This window comes from Pygocentrus nattereri, chromosome 19, assembly GCF_015220715.1.
Source record: "Pygocentrus nattereri isolate fPygNat1 chromosome 19, fPygNat1.pri, whole genome shotgun sequence".
NCBI lineage: Eukaryota > Metazoa > Chordata > Actinopteri > Characiformes > Serrasalmidae > Pygocentrus > Pygocentrus nattereri.
The window spans coordinates 165,166-182,665 of NC_051229.1; the positions used below are offsets into that span (position 1 = coordinate 165,166).

At 46.3% G+C, this 17,500-nt stretch overlaps 1 protein-coding gene across 3 annotated transcripts in view; it reads left to right on the forward strand.

The window, feature by feature from the left end:
• Nucleotides 1-17,500, forward strand: part of LOC108415110 (rho guanine nucleotide exchange factor 28) — an 83,007-nt gene that overhangs the window by 46,504 nt on the left and 19,003 nt on the right. For 2 of the 3 annotated variants that reach the window (XM_037547721.1, XM_037547719.1), the window contains 7 exons: nt 2,741-2,843; nt 5,646-5,737; nt 9,557-9,623; nt 11,179-11,209; nt 11,732-11,867; nt 13,265-13,349; nt 17,438-17,487. In XM_037547721.1, the coding sequence (XP_037403618.1) occupies nt 2,741-2,843; nt 5,646-5,737; nt 9,557-9,623; nt 11,179-11,209; nt 11,732-11,867; nt 13,265-13,349; nt 17,438-17,487 (564 nt within the window). The remainder of the gene's footprint in view (nt 1-2,740; nt 2,844-5,645; nt 5,738-9,556; nt 9,624-11,178; nt 11,210-11,731; nt 11,868-13,264; nt 13,350-17,437; nt 17,488-17,500) is intronic. The other variant, XM_037547720.1, reaches the window with a different exon arrangement.

Consider the following 17,500-nt stretch of genomic DNA (forward strand, 5'->3'; position numbering starts at 1 on the left):
GTGATGATGGTGATGGTGGTGGTGAGTGTGTCAGTGATGATGGTGATGGTGGTGGTGAGTGTGATAGTGATGATGGTGATGGGGGTGGTGAGTGTGATAGTGATGATGGTGATGGTGGTGTTGAGTGTGTCAGTGATGATGGTGATGGTGGTGGTGAGTGTGATAGTGATGATGGTGATGGTGGTTGTGAGTGTGATAGTGATGATGGTGATGGGGTGGTGAGTGTGTCAGTGATGATGGTGATGGTGGTGGTGAGTGTGATAGTGATGATGGTGATGGTGGTGGTGAGTGTGTCAGTGATGATGGTGATGGTGGTGGTGAGTGTGATGATGATGATGGTGATGGTGGTGGTGAGTGTGATAGTGATGATGGTGATGGGGGTGGTGAGTGTGATAGTGATGATGGTGATGGTGAGTGTGTCAGTGGTGATGGTGATGGTGGTGGTGAGTGTGATAGTGATGATGGTGATGGTGGTGGTGAGTGTGATAGTGATGATGGTGATGATGGTGGTGAGTGTGACAGTGGTGGTGGTGATGATGACGATGATGATGAATGTGACAGTGATGATGATGGTAACGATGATGATGGTGGTGACTGTGACAGTGGTGATGGTGGTGATGATGATGATGATGATGAGTGTTTGTGATAGTGATGATGATGATGATGGTGGCCATGAGTTTACAGTGATAATGATGATGGTGGTGATGGTGGTGAGAGTGACAGTGATGAAGATGACGGTGGTGGTGATGGTGAGTGTGACAGAGACAATGATGATGATTGTGATGATGATGATGATGAATGTGACCGTGATGATGATGATGATGACGATGATGATGGTGGTGAGTGTGACAGTGGTGATGGTGGTGGTGATGATGATGATGATGAGTGTTTGTGATAGTGATGATGATGATGGTGGTGAATGTAACAGTGATGATGGTGATGATGGTGGTGAGTGTGACGATGATGATGATGATGATTGTGATGATGATGGTGGTTAGTGTGACAGTGATGATGGTGATGGTGGTGGTGAGTGTGATAGTGGTAATGGTGGTGGTGATGATGAGTGTTTGTGATAGTGATGATGATGGTGGTTAGTGTGACAGTGATGATGGTGATGGTGGTGTTGCGTGTGACAGTGATGATGGTGATGGTGGTGGTGACTGTGTCAGTGATGATGGTGATGGTGGTGGTGAGTGTGACAGTGATGATGGTGATGGTGGTGTTGAGTCTTTGTGATAGTGATGATGATGGTGGTGAGTGTGACAGTGATAATGGTGATGGTGGTGGTGAGTGTGATAGTGGTGGTGATGGTGGTGGTGACGATGATGATGATGATGATGAGTGTTTGTGACAGTGATGATGGTGATGGTGGTGGTGAGTGTGATTGTGGTGATGGTCGTGGTGATGATGATGATGATGAGTGTTTGTGATAGTGATGATGATGATGGTGGTGAGTGTGTCAGTGATGATGGTGATGATGGTGGTGAGTGTGACAGTGATGATGGTGATGGTGGTGGTGAGTGTGTCAGTGATGATGGTGATGGTGGTGGTGAGTGTGTCAGTGATGATGGTGATGGTGGTGGTGAGTGTGTCAGTGATGATGGTGATGGTGGTGGTGAGTGTGATAGTGATGATGGTGATGGTGGTGGTGAGTGTGTCAGTGATGATGGTGATGGTGGTGGTGAGTGTGATAGTGATGATGGTGATGGGGGTGGTGAGTGTGATAGTGATGATGGTGATGGTGGTGTTGAGTGTGTCAGTGATGATGGTGATGGTGGTGGTGAGTGTGATAGTGATGATGGTGATGGTGGTTGTGAGTGTGATAGTGATGATGGTGATGGGGTGGTGAGTGTGTCAGTGATGATGGTGATGGTGGTGGTGAGTGTGATAGTGATGATGGTGATGGTGGTGGTGAGTGTGTCAGTGATGATGGTGATGGTGGTGGTGAGTGTGATGATGATGATGGTGATGGTGGTGGTGAGTGTGATAGTGATGATGGTGATGGGGGTGGTGAGTGTGATAGTGATGATGGTGATGGTGAGTGTGTCAGTGGTGATGGTGATGGTGGTGGTGAGTGTGATAGTGATGATGGTGATGGTGGTGGTGAGTGTGATAGTGATGATGGTGATGGTGGTGGTGAGTGTGTCAGTGGTGATGGTGATGGTGGTGGTGAGTGTGATAGTGATGATGGTGATGGTGGTGGTGAGTGTGATAGTGATGATGGTGATGGTGGTGGTGAGTGTGTCAGTGATGATGGTGATGGTGGTGGTGAGTGTGATAGTGATGATGGTGATGGTGGTGGTGAGTGTGATAGTGATGATGGTGATGGGGTGGTGAGTGTGACAGTGATGATGGTGATGGGGTGGTGAGTGTGACAGTGATGATGGTGATGGGGTGGTGAGTGTGATAGTGATGATGGTGATGGTGGTGGTGAGTGTGATAGTGATGATGGTGATGGGGTGGTGAGTGTGATAGTGGTAAGGATAATGATGTTGAGTGTTTGTGATGAAAGTGCAGAGAATGTGATGAATGATGTCAGATAAAAGTGAGCTGCAGAACTTTCTTGCTAAGAGCAACATTATTATTATTATTATTATTATTATTGTCATCGTTGTTTTTGTTTATTAATATTCATTATTGATGTAAGTGTATACTTTAATAAAGGAATAAAGGAATAATAATTGCAAATGTTTTATAATAATTACAATATTCTGATGTTAATAATTCACTTTTTTATCAGAAGTTTAGCAGTTCCAGTGATGATGATGATGATGATGGTGATGATGATGATGATGATGATGATGATGATGATGATGAAGAGCTATTATTACCCTTAAACTCCGGTAAGTTTTGTCTTTACAGCTCTACAGTAAAGCGTCAATCACTGCAATAAAGCGTCAGTTACTGCAGTAAAGCGTCAGTCAGTGTAGTAAAGCGTCAGTCACTGCAGTAAAGCGTCAGTCAGTGTAGTAAAGCGTCAGTCACTGCAGTAAAAAAAGTGGAAAAGTGGCGGCCATAAGCAGCCAGTTCACTGATGCAACGTGTAGCGGTCCTACCACATGCTCTGCTCCTCTGTATCCCTCGACCAAAGGTGCCATCTTCTCCTCGTTTACTCCTCTCACTGAGAGCGAGGCACTGACTCTTGTAACATGTAGCCGTCCTACATGTCCACTTGATCCGATTCCTACCAACCTACTACAAACCATTGCACCTGCTATCATCCCAGCTATCACACACACCATCAATGCCTCCATAACTACTGGTGTGTTTCCAACTATCTTTAAACAAGCCCAAGTCACACCATTGCTTAAAAAGGCTCTTTTATCTGTGATTGAGGCACTAAAAACTGCCAGAGCTGCAGGACAGTCCTCAGTACTCATTCTGCTGGACCTCTCAGCCGCTTTTGACACAGTCAATCATGAATTTCTCCTGTCTACTCTATCAAACATGGGTATCTCAAACAATGCGCTACTATGGTTCAGATCGTACCTCACTGGGCGCTCATTCAAGGTATCGAGGCATGGAGAGCTCTCCTCAGCCCACTCGCTATCCACTGGGGATCCCCAGGGATCGGTACTGGGACCCCTTCTCTTTTCTATATACACCACCTCTCTAGGCCGGGTTATCCGCTCACATGGCTTCTCGTACCATTGCTATGCTGACGACACCCAGCTCTATCTGTCATTCCCGCCTGATGACCCGTCGATCTCTGTGCGGATATCGCAGTGCCTCTCGGTCATATCCGCATGGATGAAGGAACACCACCTTCAACTAAACCTGTCCAAGTCTGAACTTCTGGTTATACCAGCTAAACAATCCATTCAACACAACTTCACCATAACCATCGACTCACTCTCACTCTCCCCGACAAAGGTTGCTAGGAACCTGGGGGTTATGGTAGATGACCAACTCTCCTTTACGCACCATGTTGCCTCGGTGGCTCGGTCCTGCCGCTTTGCGCTGTACAACATCAGACAGATACGGCCGTTTCTAACACAACAAGCCACCCAACTCTTGGTACAAGCAGTGGTCATCTCACGCCTCGACTACTGCAGTGCCATACTGACGGGCCTCCCGGCCTGTGTTGTAAAACCACTGAAGATGGTTCAGAACGCTATAGCGCGTCTGGTCTGGTTTGGTAACCAACCAAAACGGGCGCATGTCACCCCACTGCTCATTGAGCTACACTGGTTACCGGTTGCTGCTCGTATCAAATTTAAAACTCTTACAATTGCCTACAAGGTGTTAACAGAGCAGGCTCCTTCCTACCTGCACTCGCTCCTAAAGGCTTACAGCACCGCCCGGCCGCTGCCATCCTCCAATGAGCGTCGCTTAGCCAAAACAGTCACACAAAGCAATCGAGACTGTTCTCATACTTGATTCCCCAATGGTGGAACAAGCTACCTTCCGCTGTCAGAGCAGCGGCGTCCCTCGCTATGTTTAAGAAACTCCTGAAGACGGAGCTCTTCAGGGAGCACTTGCTCTAATCGCCTCCTGCAATCTAACCACTACCAACCTCATCTCCTTCCTGCCCTCCTTCCCTTCTCTACCCCGCTATTACCCCTTGGCCTCCTTTAAGGCCTGACTATGTTTGTTCTATGTACCACATTATTTGTAAGTCGGTTTGGATATAAGCGTCTGCTAAATGTAATGTAATGTAATGTAATGTAAAGTAAAGCGTCAGTCAGTGTAGTAAAGCGTCAGTCACTGCAGTAAAGTGTCAGTCAGTGTAGTAAAGTGTCAGTCACTGCAATAAAGCGTCAGTCACTGCAGTAAAGCGTCAGTCAGTGTAGTAAAGCGCCAGTCAGTGTAGTAAAGCGTCAGTCACTGCAATAAAGCGTCAGTCACTGCAGTAAAGTGTCAGTCACTGCAGTAAAGCGTCAGTCACTGCAGTAAAGCGTCAGTCAGTGTAGTAAAGTGTCAGTCACTGCAGTAAAGCGTCAGTCACTGTAGTAAAGCCTCAGTCACTGCAGTAAAGCGTCAGTCAGCGTAGTAAAGCGTCAGTCACTGCAGTAAAGCGTCAGTCACTGCAGTAAAGCGTCAGTCAGTGTAGTAAAGCGTCAGTCACTGCAGTAAAGCGTCAGTCAGTGTAGTAAAGCGTCAGTCACTGCAGTAAAGCGTCAGTCACTGTAGTAAAGCCTCAGTCACTGCAGTAAAGCGTCAGTCAGCGTAGTAAAGCGTCAGTCACTGCAGTAAAGCGTCAGTCACTACAGTAAAGCCTCAGTCACTGCAGTAAAGCGTCAGTCACTACAGTAAAGCCTCAGTCACTGCAGTAAAGCGTCAGTCAGTGTAGTAAAGCGTCAGTCACTGCAGTAAAGCGTCAGTCAGTGTAGTAAAGCGTCAGTCACTGCAGTAAAGCATCAGTCACTGCAGTAAAGCGTCAGTCAATGCAGTAAGGCGACAGTCACTGCAGTAAAGCCTCAGTCACTGCAGTAAAGTGTCAGTCACTGCAGTAAAGTGTCAATCAGTGTAGTAAAGAGTTTTGCATCACTGAGAGAACCGTCTGAGCAGTTCTTTCAGCTCTTGTAGAGAATCTTCCTCACTAAGGCAGATCTCACTCACAGTTCAAACTGAAGGAAAATCGTAAGGTGTTTTGTGCGCGGAGCACTGTGTTGTACATTGTACTGTATATTTATTCATTACAGGTGGATCAGAAAATCAGCCGAACTGCATTGGTTCTCCTGCGTTATTCAGCCAGAGTTTAGAAACAGAACTGAGAAGCAGATGCAATGATGAGGTGAGCTGGAATTCAGGAGTTTCACTACAACATGCTGCTTAATCCATTTGTAACAATTCTGGCTATAACGAGTTTTGGAAAGAATAGCTGATGCATAATTATATTATTTTAATTATATATATTTAATGAATTATTTTATTGTATTTATTATTCCTCTCCTTGGATCACCACCATATCGTGGTGGAGGGGTTTGCGTGCTTGAGTGATCTTAGGAGCTATGTTGTCTGGAGCAAAAGCTCCTGGTAGGGTCTCCCATGGCAAACTGGTCCTAGGTGACAGGTCAGACAAAGTGTGATCCATAATAACCCCTATGAAGACAGAAAAACAGGACTTGTGTACCCTGCCCGGAACAGGGTTACCGGGGCCCCACCCTGGAGCCAGGCCTGGGGGAGGGGCTCGCCAGCGAGCGTCTGGTGGCCGGGCATTTACTCATGGTGCCCGGCCGGGCCCAGCCCGAAGGAGCTCCATGAGTCCCCCCTCCCATCGACCCACCACCAATGGGAGGGGCAGTAGTAGGGGTTCGGTGCGTTGTGGATCGGGCAGTGTCCGAAGGCGTGGGCCTTGGCGTTCTGATCCTCGGTTGCTGAAACTGGCTTTTGGAACTTGGAACGTTACCTCACTGGCGGGGAAGGAGCCTGAGTTGGTGCGCGAGGTTGAGAGATACCGGCTAGATACCGGGCAGGTGTGGGCTTTCTCATAGCCCCTCGACTCGGTGCCTGTATGTTGGGGTTTTCTCCGGTGGACGAGAGGGTAGCTTCCCTACGCCTTCGGGTTGGGGAACGGGTCCTGACTGTTGTCTGTGCTTATGCACCGAACAGCAGTTCAGAGTACCCAGCCTTCTTAGAGTCCTTGGGAAGGGTGCTTGAAAGTGGTCTTCCTGGAGACTCTATTGTCCTACTGGGGGACTTCAACACTCACGTGGGCAATGACAGTGAGACCTGGAGGGGTGTGATTGGGAGGAATGGCCTCTCTGATCTGAACCCGAGTGGTGTTCAGTTTTTGGACTTCTGTGCAAACCACAGTTTGTCCATCACGAACACCATGTTTGAACACAAGGATGTCCATAAGTGCACATGGCACCAGGACACCCTAGGCCGCAGTTCAATGATTGACTTTGTAGTCGTGTCATTGGACTTGCGGCCATGTGTTTTGGACACTCGGGTAAAGAGAGGAGCTGAGCTGTCAACTGATCACCACCTGGTGGTGAGTTGGATCAGGTGGTGGGGGAAGATGCCGGTCAGACCAGGCAAGCCCAAACGCATAGTGAGGGTTTGCTGGGAACGTCTAGCAGAAGAACCTGTCAGATTGATCTTCAACTCACACCTCCGTCAGAACTTTGACCAGATATCGGGGGAGGTGGGGGACATTGACTCAGAATGGGCCATGTTCCGTTCCTCCATTGCTGAAGCGGCTGACTGTAGCTGTGGCCGTAAGGTAGTTGGTGCCTGTCGGGGCGGTAATCCTCGAACCCGGTGGTGGACACCCCAGGTGAGAGATGCCGTCAAGCTGAAGAAGGAGTCCTACCGGGCATGGTTGGCCTGTGGGACACCAGAGGCAGCTGGCAGGTATCGACAGGCCAAGCGATCTGCGGCTTCAGTTGTTGCCAAGGCAAAAACCCGTGTATGGGAGGAGTTTGGTGAGGCCTTGGAAACTGATTTTAAGTCGGCTCCGAAAAGATTCTGGCAAACCGTCAGGCGACTCAGAAGGGGAAAGCAGTGTGCCACTAGCACTGTATATAGTGGAGATGGTGTGCTGCTGACTTCGACCGAAGACGTCATTGGGCGGTGGAAGGAATACTTTGAGGACCTTCTCAATCCCACCGACACATTCTCCAGTGAGGAGGCTGAGTCTGGGGACATGGGAATAGGCTTGTCCATTACTGAGGCCGAAGTCGCTAAGGTAGTTAAGAAGCTCCTTGGTGGCAAGGCTCCAGGGGTGGATGAGATCCGCCCTGAGTTCCTCAAGGCTCTGGATGTTGTGGGGCTGTCTTGGCTGACACGTCTTTTCAACATTGCGTGGACATCGGGGGCGGTGCCACTGGCTTGGCAGACTGGGGTGGTGGTGCCTCTTTTTAAAAAAGGGGACCGGAGGGTGTGTTCCAACTACAGGGGAATCACACTCCTCAGCCTCCCTGGCAAGGTCTATGCAGGGGTACTGGAGAAGAGAGTCCGGCTTATAGTCGAACCTCGGATCCAGGAGGAACAGTGCGGGTTCCGCCCTGGTCGTGGAACACTGGACCAACTCTTCACCCTCTCCAGGATTCTGGAGGGTTCATGGGAGTTTGCCCAACCAGTCCACATGTGCTTTGTGGATCTGGAGAAGGCATTTGACTGTGTTCCCCGGGGTATTCTGTGGGAGGTGCTTCGGGAGTACGGGGTACATGGCTCTTTGCTACGAGCCATTCAGGCCCTGTACAAACAAAGCTGGAGTTTGGTTCGCATAGCCGGCAGTAAGTCAGACTCGTTCCCAGTGAGAGTTGGACTCCGTCAGGGCTGCCCTTTGTCACCGATTCTATTCATAATTTTTATGGATAGAATTTCTAGGCGCAGTCAAGGGATGGAGGGTGTCCGGTTTGGTGACCTCAGGGTCACATCACTGCTGTTTGCAGATGATGTGGTCCTATTGGGGACATCAGGCCGCGAACTTCAGCTTTCGCTGGATCGGTTTGCAGCCGAGTGTGAAGCCGCTGGGATGAGAATCAGTACCTCTAAATCCGAGACCATGGTTCTCAGGCGGAAAAGGGTGGAGAGCCCTCTCTGGGTCGGGGATAGGCTCTTGCCTCAAGTGGAGGAGTTCAAGTATCTCGGGGTCTTGTTCACGAGTGATGGTACAAGGGAGCGGGAGATTGACAGGCGGATTGGTGCTGGGTCAGCAGTGATGCGGGCTCTTTACCGGTCTGTTGTGGTAAAGAAAGAGCTGAGCCATAAGGCAAGGCTCTCGATTTACCAGTCAATCTACGTTCCCACCCTCACCTATGGTCATGAGCTTTGGGTAATGACCGAAAGAATAAGATCGCGAATACAAGCGGCCGAAATGAGTTTCCTCCGCAGGGTGTCTGGACTCTCCCTTAGAGATAGGGTGAGAAGTTCAGTCATCCGGGAAGGACTCGGAGTAGAGCCGCTGCTTCTTCACGTCGAGAGGAGCCAGCTGAGGTGGTTCGGGCATCTGGTTAGGATGCCTCCTGGACGCCTCCCTCGGGAGGTGTCACAGGCGAGTCCACCTGGGAGGAGACCCCGGGGAAGACCCAGGACACGCTGGCGCGACTATATCGCCCAGCTGGCCTGGGAGCGCCTCGGAATCCCCCTTGGAGAGCTGGTGGAAGTGGCTGGGGAAAGGGAGGTCTGGGCTTCATTGCTTAGGATGCTGCCCCCACGACCCGAACCCCGGACAAGCGGAAGATAATGGATGGATGGATGGATGGATGGATTATTATTATTTTTATTGTATTTTTTTATTAATTTTATTATAAATTTATTATTTATATTGTATTTTTCATTTTTATTAGTGATAATATACCACTGATATATGATATATGTATGATATACACTGATAGTATGACTATAGAACACTCACAACAAATATCACAAAGAAAGAATTGTATTGTGGTCTATGATGCATTCAGTTATAAAATGAATATAATAAATGGCAGAATATCTCAATGCAATCGAGAGAGGTTTGTAGGAGTGTATATAGGTTAGTTTTGTAATATTGACTTTCCCTGCTGAAAAAACAAAAACTGAGCAAAGAATTTTATTAAAGCCCCTGAATTAAAAAATAATATTAGAGTTTAATTTGAGGATTTTACTGATCTTCCTACAGCAGCATCACTCCATACACAGCTCATCTCCGAGCAGCCAATGGGCTCTACTGACCCACAATACAACAGGTGAGTGAGTGTATGTTTATGTACATGTGTTTGTAAGTCTGTGTGTGTATGTGTGTGTGTCTAGTGCATATGTAGTGTATTAGTGGGGGTGTGGGCGGCACGGTGGCACAGTGGGTGGCACTGTCGCCTCACAGCGAGGAGGGTCTGGGTTCGATTCCCCGGCCGGGTGACCAGGGTCCTCTCTGTGTGGAGTTTGCATGTTCTCCCCATGTCTGCGTGGGGTTCCTCTGGGTTCTCCGGTTTCCTCCCACAGTCCAAAGACATGCAGTCAGGCCAATTAGACATGCTAAATTACCCCTGGGTGTGAGTGACTGTGTCTGTCTGTCTGCCCTGTGATGGACTGGCGACCTGTCCAGGGTGTATCCTGCCTTCCGCGCGATGACTGCTGGGATAGGCTCCAGCACCCCCCGCGACCCTGACGGAGAAGCGGCTTAGAAAATGAATGGATAGTGGGGGTGTGTGTAGTGAGTGTGAGTTTGAGTGTCTGTGTAGTGTAAATAGTGGGAGTGTTCTAAGAGTAGTGAGAGTGAGTTTGTGTGTGTGTTTGTAGTGAGAGTGAGTTTCAGTGTGTATGTGTGTGTAGTGTGAGTGCAGTCTGAGTGGTGTTTGTGTGTGTAATGAGCGTGAGTTTGAGTGTGTGTGTGTGTGTGGGTATTTGTGTGTGTGTGGTGTGAGTATTGTGAGTTTGAATGTGTCTAGTATGAGTGTTGTGTGCATGAGTGAGTGAGTTGTATGTGTGTGTGTAGCGTGAGTGTAGTCTGAGTGTTGTGTGAGTTTGTGTGTGTGTGTGTGTGTGTGGTGTGAGTATTGTGAGTGTGTAAGTGTGAGTTTGAATGTGTGTGTGTGTGTGTGTGTGTAGCGTGAGTGTGAGTCTGAGTGTGTGTTTGAATTGAGTGTGTGTGTGTGTGTGTGTATTTGTGTGTAGTGAGTGTGAGTATTGTGAGTGTTGTGTGTGTGTGTGTGTGTGTTTGAGTGTGTGTGTGTGTGTTTGTGTCTCTAGTGGGAGTGTTTGTGTGTGTGCGAGTGTATTGTGAGTGTAGTGTGAGTATTGTGAGTGTGTATTTGGTTGTGTGTGTGTTTGTATGTGTGTAGTATGTGTTGTGAGTGTTTGAATGTTTGTGTGGTGTGAGTGTTGAGTGTGTGTAGTGAGTTTGTGTGTTGTGAGTGTTGTGAGTGTGTGTAGTGAGTTTGAGTGTGTTTGTGTGTGTGTGTGTGTGTGAATGTAGGGTAAGTTTGTGTGTGTGTGTGTGTGTGTATGTGTGTGTGTGTGTGTGTGTGTGTGTGTGAGAGAGAGAGTGTGTGAGTGTAATGCGAGTGTTGTGTTTGTGTGTTGTGAGTGTTGTGAGTATGTGTGCAGTGAGTTTGAGTGTGTGTGTGTGTGTGTGTGTGTGTAGGTGTTGTGTGGTTTGTCGGTGGTTTAGGGTTTAGAGATCAGAGTTTAGGGTTAAAGTTGTGTCACTGTGATGTGTTTCTGTGTTTCTGTGTTTATTTACAGCTTTTTACACTGAATTAAACTGAATTCATTAAAGTCTAAAGTTTAAAATCTCTCTACCAGACCCTGAAGACACAGAGACGACCAGTCAAAGGTTTGGTCACTTTGTGTCTCACACACACTCACACACACACACACACACACACACACACACACACACACACACACACACACACACACACTCAAACACACACACACACACTCACACTCAAACACACAGTCAAACACACACACACACTCAAACACACAGTCAAACACACATACACACACACACACTCAAACACACAGTCAAACACACACACACTCAAACACACACACACACACACTCAAACACACATACACACACACACACTCAAACACACATACACACACACACACACTCAAACACACAGTCAAACACACACACACACACACTCAAACACACATACACACACACACACACAAACACACAGTCAAACACACATACACACACACATTCAAACACACAGTCAAACACACACACACACACTCAAACACACATACATACACACACACACACACACACTCAAACACACAGTCAAACACACACACACATGCACTCACAGTAAGGTTGTAATCAGAGTGTTTCCTGGGCCAGTAAGAAGAGCAGCAATGGAGAACTGACATCAGAGGAAGAGAAAAATAAACAAATCTCTTCATTGGACACAGAAACGGAAACGTGCCGGACTGTAAGCGTCCTGCATAGACGAGAGGGCAGCAACACCAACCTGCAAGTGAGTCGTACAAACTCAGATCCAGACATTCAGCCTCACATTCTCTTCTTCCTATTTAGTGGAACAGAATTCAGAAAATTGTGAAAATTCTGAGAGAATTTGTAGAATTTTTATTGGATTTGAAGAGAATTCCTTGTACAGCTGGTACTTGACAAATAAAGATTCAGATTTGAATTCAGAAAGAATTCTGAGAATTTGGAGAGATTCAGAGAATTCACAAATGACAGGGATTCTAAGACAGTTCAGAAGACTGTTCAGAGATTTCAGAGAATTCATAGGTAATCCTGGAGATTCAGATAATTCTGAAAGAATTCAGAGCAAATTTGGAGAGAATTAAGAGAATTCAAGGATTTTCTGAGATTTCAGAGAATTTTTTCTTAGATTCTTAGAGAATTATTAGATTCAAGAGAATCAGATCAAATTTAAAGGGAATTCACAACATTTTGACAAAATTCAGAGAATTCTGAGATTACCTTTCAGATAGGCAGCAGTGTGTGACTTAGGTACACCATAAATCTGGGTGTTCCACAAGGTTCAGTTCCAGGTTCAGTTTTATTCAGCCTGTACTTCAGTGATTTTCCCATCTCCACCAACGTCCCAGAAAGATTCAGATGCTCACGGTTAAAAGGAGAAAAGGAGGTTTTACTGATTGAATCAAAATCCAGGTTCGTGGTCAGAAAACAGGCATGGGTCAAATCGGAGAGTCGAAGAAACAGGCAAAAGGGTCATAAACAGAAATAACAAAGACACCAAAGCACTCAGTGGATCTATATAGATGCAATACCTCACAACTTGACTAAACTAAAGCCCAGGCTAATAAAATAAACCCCTATGTTCATTTGATAAAGAAGACAATTGAACAGAATTAGCACTCTTTTGAACGAGAGCGGTGAGTGGAGAATAAGGAACGGGCAGGGGTCAAGGTCAGGTCATGTGATCTCCCAGAGGATTCTGGGAGAAGGAGTATGAGTGTATCTCAGAGCCAGAGGGATGCGTGACACATCTCAGACTGTGATAGTCTGTGTGTAGGTGAGACTGTCTGATTTGGCTCTGCTGGTTCTGTACAGGCAGCTGTATATAAATTTAAACTCATATTTTTTGTTGTAGTTTTGCTGTAATTGATTTACATTTACTCTTTTTAATCTTTGTTTTATGTATAACTCTCGGATACAGTGAAAACGAGGGTCACTCTCAGTGTATTTTAAATAAAGGCTGAATGATTTCAGATATAATTCAGAGAATTTTGAGAATTCAGTGACAATTCAAGTAATTTAGAGGAAATTAGGACAACATAAAGAGAATTCAGAGAAATTAGAGAGACGTAAGAAAACTGAGGATTTGGAGAGAATCCAGTGAGAAGTTTCAGAGAGTGAGCGTAACTCTTCCCTCACCTGCAGGCCGATCAGGAGCAGCACTCACCTGAGCATCTGCCTGGACAGGAGTGTGAAACACCTCACACACAGAGACCCCCTAAGGACTCAAGTGAGGACTCACTATACGTGACTGCATGTGTGTCTGTGTAATAGTGTGTGTGTAGTTGTGTGTTTGTATAGTGTTTGTATGTGTGTGTGCAGTGTGTTTCTGAGTGCATGTGTGAGTGTAGTGTGTTGGTGTGTGCGTGTTTGTGTTTGTGTAGTGTGTGTTTGTGTGTGTGTTTGTGTGTGTGTGTTTGTGTAGTGTGTTTTTGTGTGTGTGTAAATGTGTTTGTGTAGTGTGTGTAGTGTGTTTTTGTGTGTTTGTGTGTGTGTTTGTGTGTGTGTGTGCGTTTGTGTAGTGTGTGTGTGTAGTGTGTGTATAGTGTTTGTGTGTGTGTGTGTGCAGTGTGTTTCTGAGTGCATGTGTTTGTGTGTGTAGTGTGTTTGTGTGTGTGAGGGTGTATGTGTGTGGTGCGTTTGTGTGTGTGTGTGTGTGTGTTTGTGTGTGTGTATGTGTTCGTGTGTGTGTGTGAGAGAGAGTGTGTGTGTATTGTTTGTATAGTGCGTGTGGGTGTGGGTTTGCAGTGTGTGTGTATGTGTGTAGTGTGTGTGTGTGTGTTTGTGTAGTGTGTGTGTGTGTGTAGTGTTTGTGTGTGTGCGTGTGTGTGTGTGCGTGTGTTTGTGTGTGTGTGCAGTGTGTTTGTGTGTGTGTGCATGTATGTAGTGGGTGTGTGTGTGGATGTGTGTGGGTGTGTGTGTGAAAGAGTGTGTGTGTGTGCGCGTGTGTTTGTGTGTGTGTGCATGTGTATGTGTGTGTGTATAGTGTGTGTGTGTGTGTGTGTGTGTGAAAGAGTGTGTGTGCAGTGTGTGTTTGTGTAGTGTGTGTGTAGTGTTTGTCTGTGTGTGTTTGTAGTATGTGTGTTTGTGTTGTGTGTTTCTATGTGTAGTGTGTTTTTGTGTGTGTGTGCATGTGTTTGTGTAGTGTGTGTAGTGTGTTTTTGTGTGTGTGTGTGTGCGTGTGTTTGTGTAGTGTGTGTGTGTAGTGTCTGTTTGTGTGTGTGTGAAGTGTGTTTTTGTGTGTGTCTGTGTGTGCGTCTGTTTGTGTATTGTGTGTGTGTATGTCTGTACGTGTCTAGTGTGTTTTTGTGTGTGTGTTTGTGTGTATTGTGTTTTTGTGTGTGTTTGTGTGTGTGTTTGTGTAGTGTGTGTGTGTTTGTGTATCTGTGTGTTTGTGTAGTGTGCGTGTGTTTGTGTAGTGTTTGTGTGTGTGCGTGTGTTTGTGTAGTATGTGTGTGTCTGTTTTTGTGTGTGTGCATGTGTTTGTGTAGTGTGTGTGCATGTGTTTGTGTAGTGTGTGTGTGCATGTGTTTGTGTAGTGTGTGTGTGTGTTTGTGTAGTGTGTGTGTTTGTGTAGTGTGTGTATTGTGTTTTTGTGTATGTGTGTTAGGGTTAGGGTTAGTGTGTTTGTGTAGTGTGTGTGTGTGTGTGTTTGTGTAGTGTGTGTGTGTTTTTGTAGTGTGTGTGTGTGCATGTGTTTGTGTAGTGTGTGTGTGTGCGTGTTTGTGTAGTGTGTGTGTGTGTTTGTGTGTGTTTGTGTAGTGTGTCTGTGTGCGTGTGTTTGTGTAGTGTGCGTGTGTTTGTGTAGTGTGTGTGTGTGTGCGTGTGTTTTTGAATGCATGTGTGTTTGTGTAGTGTGTGCGTGTGTTTGTGTAGTGTGTGTGTGTGTTTCTGTCATGTGTGTGTTTGTGTGTGTGTGTTTGTGTAGTGTGCGTTTGTGTGTTTGTGTGTGTTTGTGTGTGTGTTTGTGTAGTGTGTGTTTGTGTAAAATGTATGTTTGTGTAGTCTGTGTGCGTGCGTTTGTGTAGTGTGTGTGTGTGCGTGTGTTTTTGTGTGTGTTTGTGTAGTGTGTGTGTGTGTATTGTGTTTGTGTGTGTTTTTGTGTGTGTGTATGTTTGTGTAGTGTGTGTGTGTGTGCGTGTGTTTTTGTGTGTGTGTGTGTGTTTGTGTAGTGTGTTCGTGTGTTTGTGTAGTGTGTAGTGTGCTTGTGTGTGTTTGTGTAGTTTGTGTGTGTTTTTGAATGCATGTCTGTTTGTGTAGTGTGTGCGTGTGTTTGTGTAGTGTGTGCATTGTGTTTTTGTGTATGTGTGTTAGGGTTAGGGTTAGTGTGTTTGTGTAGTGTGCGTGTGTTTGTGTAGTGTGTGTGTGTGTGCGTGTGTTTTTGAATGCATGTGTGTTTGTGTAGTGTGTGCGTGTGTTTGTGTAGTGTGTGTGTGTGTGTGTGTTTCTGTCGTGTGTGTGTTTGTGTGTGTGTGTTTTTGTAGTGTGCGTTTGTGTGTGTAGTGTGTGTTTGTGTGTGTGTTTGTGTAGTGCGTGTTTGTGTAAAGTGTATGTTTGTGTAGTCTGTGTGCGTGCGTTTGTGTAGTCTGTGTGTGTGTGTGTGTTTGTGTAGCGTGTGTGTGTGTTTGTGTGTATTGTGTTTGTGTGTGTTTTTGTGTGTGTGTATGTTTGTGTAGTGTGTGTGTGTGTTTGTGTAGTGTGTGTGCGTGTGTTTTTGTGTGTGTGTGTGTTTGTGTAGTGTGTTCGTGTTTGTTTAGTGTGTAGTGTGCGTGTGTGTGTGTGTAGTTTGTGTGTGTTTTTGAATGCATGTGTGTTTGTGTAGTGTGTGCGTGTGTACTGTGTGTGTGTGTGTGTGTGTGTTTGTGTCATGTGTGTGTTTGTGTGTGTGTGTTTGTGTAGTGTGCGTTTGTGTGTGTAGTGTGTGTTTGTATGTGTGTTTGTGTAGTGTGTGTTTGTGTAAAGTGTATGTTTGTGTAGTCTGTGTGTGTGTGTTTGTGTAGTGTGTGTGTGTGCGTGTGTTTTTGTGTGTGTGTTTGTGTAGTGTGTGTGTGTGTGTTTGTGTATTGTGTTTGTGTGTTTTTGTGTGTGTGTGTGTGTGTGTGTGTTTGTGTAGTGTGTGTGTGTGTGTGTGCATGTGTTTTTGTGTGTGTGTGTTTGTGTAGTGTGTGTGTGTTTGTGTGTATTGTGTTTGTGTAGTGTGTGTGTGTTTGTGTAGTGTGTGTGTGTGTGTGTTTGTGTAGTGTGTGTGTGTTTGTGTAGTGTGTGTGTGTGTAGTGTGCATGTGTTTGTGTGTGTGTGTAGTGTATGTGTGTGTGTGTTTGTGTAGTGTGTGTGTGTAGTGTGCGTGTGTTTGTGTGTGCGTGTGTGTGTGTGTAATGTGTGTTTCTGTGTGTGTGTTTGTGTTGTGTGTGTTTCTGTGTGTGTGTGTGTTTGTGTAGTGCGTGTGTGTGTGTAATGTGTGTTTCTGTGTGTGTGTGTGTTTGTGTAGTGTGTGTGTATGTGTGTGTGTGTGTGTGTGTGTAGTGTGTGTGTCTGGTGTGTGTGTGTGTTTGTGTAGTGTGTGTGTGTAGTGTGCGTGTGTTTGTGTGTGTGTGTAGTGTGCCTGTGTGTGTAGTGTGTGTGTGTTTTGTGTAGTGTGTGTGTGTTTTGTGTAGTGTGTGTGCGTGCGTTTGTGTGTGTGTGTAGTGTGTGTGTGTTTGTGTGTGTGTGTAGTGTGCGTGTGTGTGGTGTGTGTGTGTGTAGTGTGTGTGTGTTTGTGTCTGTTTGTGTGTGTAGTGTGCGTGTGTGTGTGTGTGTAGTGTGCGTGTGTGTGTGTTTGTGTGTGTGTGTGTGTTTGTGTAGTGTGTGTGTGTAGTGTACGTGTGTTTATTTGTGTGCGTTTGTGTGTGTAGTGTGTGTTTGTGTGTGTGTTTGTGTAGTGCGTGTGTGTCTGGTGTGTGTGTGTGTTTGTGTATTGTGTGTGTGTGTGTTTGTGTAGTGTGTGTGTGGTGTGTGTGTGTGTGTGTGTGTTTGTATAGTGTGTTTGTGTGTGTGGTGTGCGTGTGTGTGTGTTTGTATAGTGTGTGTGTGGTGTGCGTGTGTGTGTGTGGTGTGCGTGTGTGTGTGTGTGTGGTGTGTGTGTGTGTGTGTGTGTGTGTGTGTGTGTGTGTGTGTGTGTGGTGTGCGTGTGTGTGTGTGTGTTCGTGTAGTGTGTGTGTGTGTGTGTGGTGTGCGTGTGTGTTTGTGTGTGTGTGTGTGTGTTTGTGTAGTGTGTGTGTTTGTGTAGTGTGTGTTTGTGTAGTGTGTGTGTGTGTGTGTAATGTCTGAATGTGTTCTCAGGTTTCTCTGTGTCTGAGTTTTGCTCTGACTCTGAGTCCGTGAGCTGGAGGGTGAGTTTTCTAA